The sequence below is a fragment of the Pinus tabuliformis genome, chromosome 5_2 (genome assembly GCF_031772625.1).
Source record: "Pinus tabuliformis cultivar Carrire ecotype Pingquan chromosome 5_2, CPIR1, whole genome shotgun sequence".
NCBI classification, from domain to species: Eukaryota; Viridiplantae; Streptophyta; class Pinopsida; order Pinales; family Pinaceae; genus Pinus; species Pinus tabuliformis.
Window position 1 is genome coordinate 610,676,585 of NC_142306.1, and position 11,548 is coordinate 610,688,132.

Consider the following 11,548-nt stretch of genomic DNA (forward strand, 5'->3'; position numbering starts at 1 on the left):
GAGCATGGTCGAATAGAGCTGCAATATTCTGCTGAAGATTTGTGAGGCCAGCGTGCAATGTTTGGAGGGGGCATCGTGAAGTTTGAAGGAGTCAGAAGAAGAGATAAATCTGCCATAAGTCGCAACTACAAATGTTGTAAGCTATTCTGTCATGATAGTGCCAGTTTTTGATTGGCAGATTTTATAAGTAGAATTATTTTTCAAATTCCATGTTTGAAGGACTTCATAGAATGTTTTTCGAAATTCAGAGAATTTTCAATTGTTGAGTAGATGGGGACATTTATGTTATAAAGTTTCCAGCAATTTTATCTACACGTTAAAGGAAGGAATTTATATTAAACCTCTACTTTCTTTGGCATTGGATATATTTATTTTGCCTTCTAAGGCTTTTTGTCTCACTGTGTGTGGCTCTACTTAGCTGAGTTAAAGTTTTTTTACCATTGTGGACTGAGTCAAGGAAGAGATTTTTTTTGGAGAAATTAAAGTACTTTGTAAAATAATTTAAAATGGCTTCAAATACCAATACTACTCAGTCAATTCCTATTTTAACTGAGAAAAGTTATGATTCTTGGTTTATTCAAATCAGAACACTGTTGCGTTCTCATGATATTTGGGGATTTGTTACTCACGGGTATCTTGAGCCTTCTAATGAGGCAACAAAGATGGCTCTTACAAATGTTGAACAAACGTTGTTGAGAGAAAACAAAAAGAAGGACAATAAAGCTCTTGGTCTTATTCAACAAGGTTTAGATGACATGATACTTTCAAAAGTATCAAATGCAGAATCTTCGAAGAAGGAATGGGACATTCTTGAATCCTGTTATCAGGGTGTAGCGAAAGTAAAGAATGTCAAGTTGCAGAATTTGAGAAGAGATTTTGAGAATCTGAAAATGAAAGATAGTGAAACTGTGGATGCTTTTATGACTCAAGTCATGAGTGTTGTTAATCAATTGCGACAATATGGAGAAGACCTCTCAAACAAGAGGGTGATCGAGAAAGTCCTTCGAAGTTTTCCAAAGAAATTTGAAGTGATTGTTGTATCCATAGAAGAGTTCAAGGACACAAGTCAAATGCAAATTGAAGAGTTGACTGGTTCGTTGATTGCACATGAATCTAGGATGTCAAGATATGATGATAGCACGTTGGAGAATGCCTTCAAAACTCAGCTTCAATTTCTTAGAGGAAGAGGCAGATGAAGATCAAGTAATAGAGGATGAGGCGGAAGCCCCAAGGGTTAGCTCAATCGGTCAAGTCGGGGCCTCGCCAATGGGAGGTCACAGGGTCGAAACCCGAAAGCTCTTGGGGTTAGGTCTGTGGTGACCGAGGGGTGGACCCCCTTCGGGTGGGGTCCACCCAGATTTATCGAACCTGGAGTAGCGGATCAACTGACCAGGATACGTGAACCAGCTAGAAAAAAAAAAAAAAAAAAAAAATAGAGGATGAGGCGGTAGAGTAGTTGATCAAAATGTCCATGAGATAATTATTATCATGAAGAGAAATATCAGCAACGTCCTCCTAATTTAAGGGGGAGTTATAATAGAACCTGGCATCAAGGAAATAAAAGGTATGATATGTCTAAATTTCAATGTTATTATTGTAGAAGATATGGCCATTTTGCCAATAAGTGTTTGGAGAGGCAGGCAGATGTTGGTAAGCAATCTACACACATCTCAAAATAATTTGAAGACAGTCAGAAGCCAGTGTTTATGACTTGTAACGTAACTCAAGAATGTTCGAATGATATTTGGTTTTTAGATAGCGGCTGAAAAAATCACATGACTGGAAACAAGGATTTTTTTTCCAATCTAGACACCAGTATTTAGTCTAAAGTCAAGTTGGGTAATGATATTAAGGTATGTATTAAAGGGAAAGGAATGATTGTTTTTTATACTAGAGATGGTGATAGAAGAACAATTGATGATGGTTATTATGTACCTAGCTTGAAATGGAATTTATTGAGCATTGGACAATTGATAGAGAAAAAGTATAGAGTGTTCTTCAATAATAATGTGTGTACTATCATTGATAAATATCAAAGTAATCAGCTCATAGCAAGAGTAGAAATGACAAAGAATAGGATGTTTCCACTTGTAATGAGAAATGAATTGACTCCCTCCTTGAATTCTTACAAAACTAAGAATTTCGACGAGTCATGGTTATGGCATTTAAGATATGGTCATTTATATTTTGGTGGTCTAGATTTGTTGCAGAAGAAATAGATGGTGAAAGGGTTACCCAGTATTCAACAACCGACGAGCTCATGTGAAAGTTGTATACTTGCAAAACATCATAGATAGAAATTTGTATCTGGAGTTTCATACAGGGCGAGAGCTCCATTGGAGATTGTTCACACAGATTTATGTGGACCAATGTAAACACCTTCTTTGGTGAGTAATGTTTACTTTTTGACTTTTATTGATGACTACGGTTGAAAAACATGGGTTTATCTTTTGAAACAGAAATATGAAGCATTTTCTGTATTTAAAATATGTAAAGGAAAGTGGAAATCATATTAAACTTTTGAGATTAGATAGAGGTGGTGAATATATTGTAACAGATTTCATTGAGTTTTGTCAATTGCATGGAATGAAGAGGCAATTTACTACATGTTATACTCCACAGCAAAATGGAATCGCTGAAAGGAAGAATCGAACTATTATGAATATGGCTCGAAGTATGTTGAAAGAAAAGCATCTACCAAATGAATATTGGGGAGAAGATGTAGCTTGTGTTGTTTATATTCTTAACAGAAGTCCGACTAAGAGAATGAAGGATCGAGTTCACGAAGAAGCCTGGAATGGTAAGAGTTTTCATATATCTCATTTAAGAATTTCTGGTTGCGTTTCCTATGCACATCTTCCTAAAGAATTGAGAAAAAAGTTAGATGATAGAAGTGAGAAATTCATTTTTATTGAATATAGTGATGAGTCTAAAGAAAATAGAATTTATAATCTCATCACCGAGAAATATATTATTAGTAGAGATGTTGAGTTCAAGGAAGAAGAATCTTGGGATGGAAGCATAGATAAATCTGTTGTGGAGACAACTGTATTATCTCATGGAGATGATAATGAAGATGAGAAAGAAGCACAAGGTGGACAACCAATTCCATATACACCTGTTGCAAGCACCTCATCAAGGCAATCACCAAGAGTTAGTCCATTACAATTCAGAACATCGATAAATCATGAACATGGCGAACCATCAAGTTATGGTGGACAACAAACAACAGGATCAGAGGTAAGTAATGATTCTAATCCTACAATGGCTACATTGAAGAATAGAATTAACGGTCAGAAGACTAGAAGTTTAAAGGAATTGTATGAGCAGAATGATGAAATAGATCAAGTTTCAAATTTTGCATTACTTGCATATGATCCAGTAAATTTTGATGAAGTTGTGAAAGAAAAAGTTTGGATAAAAGCCATGGATGAAGAAATTGATGCTATAGAAAGAAATAATACTTGGGAACTTGTAAATTTGCCTGAAGGTAAAAATACTATAGGTGTTAAATGTATTTACAAAACTAAAGTGAATGTTGAAGGTGAAATTGAAAAGTATAAAGAAAGACTTGTAGTTCAGGGGTTCAATCAACAACCTGGTATTGATTATAATGAAACTTTTGCACCTGTAGCTAGACTTGACACAATAAGAATGGTATTAGCTATTGTTGCACAAAATAAATGGAAAATATATCAGATAGATGTTAAGGCTGCATTTTTAAATGGTTTTCTGGAAGAAGAGGTTTATGGGAAACAACCTCTTGGATATGAAATTGATGGTCAGGAAGATAAATTTTACAAAATAAAGAAATCATTATATAGATTGAAACAAGCACCCCGATTATGGTATAGTAGAATTGATGAATATCTGAATAACAATGGATTCATCAAGAGTCCAAGTGAGCCAACTTTGTATACAAAATTAAACGAGGATGGAAAAAAATTGATTGTGTGCTTGTATGTTGATGATTTGATTTTCACTCGATATATCTCAATAGATGATTTTAAGACAAGCATGAAAAGAGAATTTTATATCACTGATTTAGTCCTAATGAAATGTTTTCTTGGTATTGAAGTAACTCAATGTGAAGATGGTATTTTCATTTGTCAATCTAAGTATGCAAAGGATATATTGAAAAGGTTCAGGATGGGAAACTGTAAGTGAGTTGTAACCCCAATTGCAATTGGTACAAAACTCAATAACGATGATCATGGTTTAGATATTGATCCAACCTTATTTAAACAATTGGTTGGAAGTCTTATGTATTTGATTGCAACAAGGCCCGATATAATGTTTGGTGTAAGTTTAATTTCCATATTCATGGAGTCTTTGAAGAGTACCCATTGGCTAGTTGGAAAAAGGATTTTAAGATATGTTGTTGGAACAAGGAATTATGGTATCATGTGTGCATATGACTTAGATTTTAAACTAATTGGATATATAGATAGTGATTTTGCAGGCAATATTGATGACAGGAGGAGCACATCTCTGTATGCGTTCAGTTTGGTTCAAGTGCAGTTTCATGGGCATCAGTGAAGCAATCCATTGCAACTCTATCATCAGTTGACACAGAGTATGTTGCAGCCACAACAACATGTCAAACTGTGTGGATGAGAAGAATTTTGAAAGAGTTGTTGCATGAACATAAAGAACCCACTCATATTTTCTATGACAACAAATTTGCTATTGCATTATCAATAAATCATGTTTTCCATAAGAAGAGTAAACATATTGATACGAGGTATCATTTTATTTTAGAATTAGTAAGCAATAATGAAATATGTATGGAGTTATGCAGATCAAAAGACCAGTTTGCAGACATATTTACAAAACCGTTGGGAAAATAATTGTTTCAAACTCATAGGGAAAACATAGGGGTATGCATGGTGTAACGACATTTTGATGTAATAGCAAAGTTTTGTTCTTTTTGTGAAATAATTAAGGGGAAAAATGTAAGAATAATTATTTCACATCTACTGTCACCGTCACCGCTACCGCCTTGGCTCTTGAATCTTCCAGAAGTCACCACTGCCTCACAGCCTCACTACCTCCAGAAACAAAAGGGCAGCATCACCTAAAAATATATATTTTAATTGATGTAACCAACATAAAAATATTCTATAAATAGAAGGATCACGGAGAGGCAAAGATCATCCACTCCCAGTTTTTTATTGTTGGTGTAATTGAGCAGCTGTAGTTGTGGTTCTCTATGTTTTTCCTGATCTCCTCTATATTTTTGTTCTTTCAGTTTTAATGAAGACCCGAGTTATCGAAGCTGACCGATGGCCTTAAACAAAAATGTAACATATAGTTGTTTTATTTTATTCAATATCGAAAGCATAAGAATGGTGTGGCTTTTCATGGCGCTGACAACAAACATGATTAGCCAAATTTAGTGGAAATAGAATGTTATTATGTGGTAACACCTAATGCTTTTATGGTTAGGTTACATGATTCATGTCGAGTTCGATGTTGATGTTGATTAGGGATGAACGATGTTGATGTTGGTTGGCAATAGCAACGAGTCAATAGCAATGGTGTTGGCAATAGCGATTCAATAGCGGTCATGGATGGATAAGATGGGATTGTGCTTTTTTTACTTCAAAAAAAATTATAATAACATATTTAGAGTATGAATGTTAGTATATTGTAGAGTTATTTGTACGTTAGTATATTGTAGAGTATGAAAACGTACACATAAGAAAAATCTAAAGTTTATATTTAATGATTGAAATAAAAATTTATTTACTATCTTAAAGGAAATGATATGGTATTTGTTTAATAATCTATATAATAATATTTGATTTTAGAAAACATATATATAATTTTATATATGGTTAAAAAATAGTATATTGTATTTCAAAAATATATTGATAAATCTAATAAAGTATTTTTTTCAAATATATATTTAGAGGTCACACAGAGTTTGAACTCCCTCTAATACCATATGTAACAACTCATAATTTAAATATACAACTAATTAGATTCATTATGTGATTTATAATCAATGCACAACTATTCAACTAATTGACATAGAATTTCAAAAAACGTGAGCATATACAACTTACTTGTAGCGATGACATTCGTTACTTGTGATTTCGCAGTTGAACACTACTTGAATCTCGATAACCACAAAAATGTTTTTGGATTACTCTCCCTCCAACCATAGGCTCAGCTACACATAATATTTCTACAGCTAGTCACCCCTGAGTCCTCAGTCAATGTACTACTACCAAGGTTTCATTTGCCTCTCAACACTCTTCTCTCGAAGAATGATCATCTCATTCCCCTCTTCGTCCATTAAATAGAACCATTTGTTCCAAAAACAAAAGGGAGTTGGAAAAGGATCCCCGTGCACACAATCCATGTGTCAACATGCAATTTTTATTTCTTTGTTTTAAGTTTTACTTAATTCAATATTTCTTTTAATCTAACTCTTTCTTATTTTATTCATTTTCACATTTTTTTAACCTTACTAATTTTTATTATTTTTATATTTTACATTTATATATATTTATTTACAACTTTCATTATTTATTAGTTTATTTATTTACTATTATTATATTTTCTTCATTGTTTATTATTTATTTAATATTATTATCTTTTATTTATTATTTATTATTTATTTACTTATATATATTAATATTATTTATTTTATTTATTATTTATTATTTTTATTATTATTAGGGGCATTACAATAAGGATGTATGTAAGTAGTTGGAGACAAAGTTTCATAGTAGTTATGGGCGCTGAGGAGGGTGGTAATAATGTTGAGGAGTGTGCATAGGCTAGTTGATTGTGCATGCCCCTTACTTCATGGTTGTTTCGTAGTGAAGTTAGTCCCAGTGATAGGGTTAGAGGTCTAGTTGAGAGTGAGGGTGTGAATTGTTCAGTTTAGGGCCCAGGAAACCTAATCAGTTTTCACGCAGTCAGCAGTTGCATGGTATGGATGCACAATTGGAATGCTACTTAGTTGAGGGAGGCCTCGAAGCTTGAAGCAACTTTCCTGATGAGCTGGTAACATTTGTCCCTTCAATTCACCTTCTTTGGCCTGGAGTGGTCTCTAATCAATTCGGTAGTGTATATATCTAGCTTGGTTGGTTGCTCCTAGTGAATTTTGGGGAGTTCTGCCCTGGAGGGCTTTTGTGTTCAACTATCTTGCAGGGTGTAGAAATTTGGCTGAGAGGGCTACTCAGGTTTTGGTGGCAACTAGGAGAGTTGGTAGTGGGTGGTGTCCTAATTCTGCATTGTTTGAATGTTGCAACTTGGTACTTTGTGGAGTTTTCTAGTTTTTCTTAGTCTCACTCCCTTCGGTGGGGAGTCCCCGCACACCAGTCTTTGCTAGTTGTTCTTGCATGATGTGGCAGGGGCTAGCAAAAGGATACACTGTGGTAGTTGGTGTGCGTTTACTTGGTTTAATAAAGAGTGTCAAATGATTCGCCAAAGGGGTTGGGGCATGCGTGGTAGAGCTCCTCGGTGTGATATGTCATCCTGAGTTTGTAGAGTAGTGGCTGAGCATGGTAGGGTGGACAAAATGGTGTGTCTCATGGAGAAATGACCCAGTAATTTGGACCAATGCTTGGGCTAGCAACTGCCTCACCCTCCTTGGAATCAGTAGCTAGTTAGCTCCAACTGGTCATGGCAGACTTGGGAGAGATGAGGCAACAACGACATGAAGATAGAAATGAGTTTATCACATTTTTGAATGACATCTCATACAACCAATGGGTGATGATGGATAGGATGGATTCTATTTAGCATAGCCAATGACGCACGGTGGAGCGTTTGGACCAAATTGTCAAAAGCATCGATTGCTTGGAATACCATGCTCATGGTGGAATTTCACCCCTAGACCCCCTAGATGTTGGGCAAGGCCTGACACCTCCAAGAAATTTCTTATAATGATTTGTTTTGTTTGTATTCCCAAATTTTTTTGTGTATCCGTGTTTATGACTTGATTTTTGGATGTTATGTATGACATTTTGGTTTTTGTTTTCAGATAACTCTCCTAGCTAATAAATCCGGTCATAATGCAACAAGGAGAGAAAGACAAAAATAACAAATTAAATGTAAATTTTTGAACAAATAATAAAATCTTTTTGCCCGATAAAAAAACACAAACTTAATAAGAATTTGCTTAAAATTATTACTGATAAAAAATCTATTATATTCTAATTACTAAATAAAAAATTATTAAGAAAAAAAAACAGAAAAATTAATTTTTATTAAAAATAAAAAATAATACAACTTCAAAACTATATTTATGTTTATTGTATTACAGAAAATAAAAATTAGATATTTAAAAAAGTAATAAAAAATAAAACATAAATATTTTTATTATATATATAGATTATTTGTAGTATTTCCTGCTGCTAGCCAAAATATCCATCCAATAGAATATTTGTAGTATTTAAGTATCTTTTATTGAAAAAAAAATAATTTATTAATGAGCCTATATTGTCTTATATTTCTATTAGTTATAGAATAATAAGTTGATAGTAAAGACTAAAAATATATCAATCATGTATTTTTATTAGTTATAAAATAATATATTTCTAATCAAGTTTAGGCTCCTGTGATTCATATCAACAAAAGAAAAAAAAAACGGTAATAATCACATCAAGTAATATTTGTGGACGCGTTTAGAACTAACCAATGTTTAGTGTGGTTCATTGTTAGGACAAGATGAAGAATCAAATAGATAGAGATATTCTTCGGCTATAAAGAAACACTTACTTTTGACTAAGTAATGTTTACTTTTTGACTTTTATTGATGACTACAGTCGAAAAACATGGGTTTATCTTCTGAAATAGAAATCTGAAACATTTTCTGTATTTAAAAGATCTAAAGCTATGGTTGAAAAGCAAAGCGGAAATCATATTAAAATTTTGAGATCAGATAGAGGTGGTGAATATATGCTAACATATTACCTTGAGTTTTGTCAATTACATGGAATCAAGAGGCAATTTACTGCACGTTATACTCCACAAAAAAATGGAATAGTTGAAAGGAAGAATCGAGCAATTATGAATATGGCCCGAAGTATGTTGAAAGAAAAGCATCTACCAAATGAATATTGGGGAGAAGATGTAGCTTGTGTTTTTTATATTCTTAATAGAAGTCCAATTAAGAGCTTGAAGGATCGAGTTCTTGAAGAAGCCTGGAATGGTAAGAGTTGTCATATATCTCATTTAAGAACTTTGGTTGCATTGCCTATGCACATGTTCCTAAATAATTGAGAAAGAATTTAGATGATAGAAGTGAGAAATGTATTTTTATTGGATATAGTGACGAGTCTAAAGCATATATACTTTATAATCCCATCACCAAGAAATATATTATCAATAGAGATGTTTAGTTCAAGGAAGAAGAAGCTTGGGATGGAAGCATAGATAAATCTGTTGCAGAGACAACTATATTATCTCATGGAAATGATAATGAAGATGAGAAAGAAGCACAAGGTGGACAACCAATTCCATATACACCTGCTGCAAGCACCTCAGCAAGCCAATCACCAAGAGTTAGTCCATTACAATTATGAACACTGATAAATCATGAACATGGCGAACCATCAGGTTATGGTGGGCCGCAAACAAAAGGATTGTAGGTAAGTAATGATTATAATCCTACAATAGCTACGTTGACGAATAGAATTAAAGGTCAGAAGACTAGAATCTTATAGGAATTGTATGAGTAGAATGATGAAATAGATCAAGTTTCAAATTTTGCATTACTTGCATATGATCTAGTAAATGTTGTTGAAGCTGTGAAAGAAAAAGTTTGGATAAAAGCCATGGATAAAGAAATTGATGATATAGAAAGAAATAATACCCAGGAACTTGTAAATTTGCTTGAAGGTAAAAATACTATAGGTGTTAAATGGATTTACAAAACGAAAGTGAATGCTAAAGGTAAAATTGAAAAGTATAAAGCAAGACTTGTAGCTTAGGGGTTCAATCAACAAACTGGTATTGATTATAATGAAACTTTTGCACCCGTAGCTAGACTTGACACATTAAGAATGGTATTAGCTATTGCTGCACAAAATAAATGGAAAATATATTAGATGGATGTTAAGTCTGCATTTTTAAATGGTTTTCCAGAAGAAGAGGTTTATGTGAAACAACCTCCTGGATATGAAATTGATGTTCAAGAAGATAAAGTATACAAATTAAAGAAAGCATTATATGGAATGAAACAAGCACCCCGAGTATGGTATAGTGGAATTGATGAATATCTAAATAACAATGGATTCATTAGGAGTCCAAGTGAGCCAACTTTGTATATAAAATTAAACGAGGATGGTAAAATTTTGATTGTGTGCTTGTATGTTGATGATTTAATTTTCACTAGAGATCTCTCAATAGATGATTTTAAGACAAACATGAAAAGAGAATTTGATATGACTGATTTAGGCCTAATGAAATATTTTCTTGGTATTGAAGTAACTCAATCTGAAGATGGTATTTTCATTTGTCAATCTAAGTATGCAAAGGATATATTGAAAAGGTTCAAGATGGGAAATTGTAATCCAGTTGTAACACCAATTGCAATTGGTACAAAACTCAGTAAGGATGATCGTGGCTCAGATATTGATCCAACCTTGTTTAAAAAATTGGTTGGAAGTCTTATGTATTTGACTGCAACAAGGCCCAATATAATGTTTGGTGTAATATAAATTTCCAGATTCATGGAGTCTCTGAAGAGTACCCATTGGCTAGTTGGAAAATGGATTTTAAGATATTTTGTTGGAACAAGAAATTATGGTATCCTGTATGCATCTGATTTAGATTTTAAACTAACTAGATATATAGATAGTGATTTTGCAGGCAATATTGATGATAGGAGGAGCACATCTGGGTATGTGTTCAGTTTTGGTTCAGGTGTAGTTTCATGGGCATCAATAAAGAAATCCATTGTGACTTTATCATCAGCTAAAGCAGAGTATGTTGCAGCGAGAACAACAACATGTCAAATTGTGTGGATGAGAATAATTTTGAAAGAGTTGTTTCATGAACAGAAATAACCCACTCATATTTTCTCAGACAACAAATATGTTATTGCACTATCAAGAAATCATGTTTTCCATAAGAAGAGTAACCATATTGAGACAAGGTATAATTTCATTCAAGAATTAGTAAGAAATAATGAAATATGTATGGAGTTATGGAGATAGGAAGACCACTTTGCAGACATATTTACAAAATTGTTGGGAAAAGAATTGTTTCAAACTCACACGAAAAACATAGGGGTATGTATGATGTAACGAAATTTTGATGTAATAGCAAAGTTTTGTTCTTTTTGTGAAATAATTAAGGGGGAGAATGTAAGAATAATTATTTCACATCTGCCGTCAACGTCATAGCCACCGCCTTGGCTCTTCAAGCTTCCAGAAGTTACCATCGCCTCACCGCCTACAGAAACAAAAGGGAAGCACCACCTAAAAATACATATTTTTAATTGATGTAACCGACATAAAAATATGCTATAAATAGAAGGATCACGGAGAGGCGGAGATCATCCACTCCCGATTTTTTATTATTG

General features: G+C 33.5%; 1 protein-coding gene across 1 annotated transcript; it reads left to right on the top strand.

The window, feature by feature from the left end:
* Positions 1 to 506: 506 nt before the first annotated feature.
* On the top strand, positions 507 to 1,196 carry LOC149160494 (uncharacterized). Its single transcript, XM_089434625.1, has one exon. It carries the CDS (start codon positions 507 to 509, stop codon positions 1,194 to 1,196), a length of 690 nt encoding a protein of 229 aa, XP_089290751.1.
* The last annotated feature ends 10,352 nt before the right edge of the window (positions 1,197 to 11,548 follow it).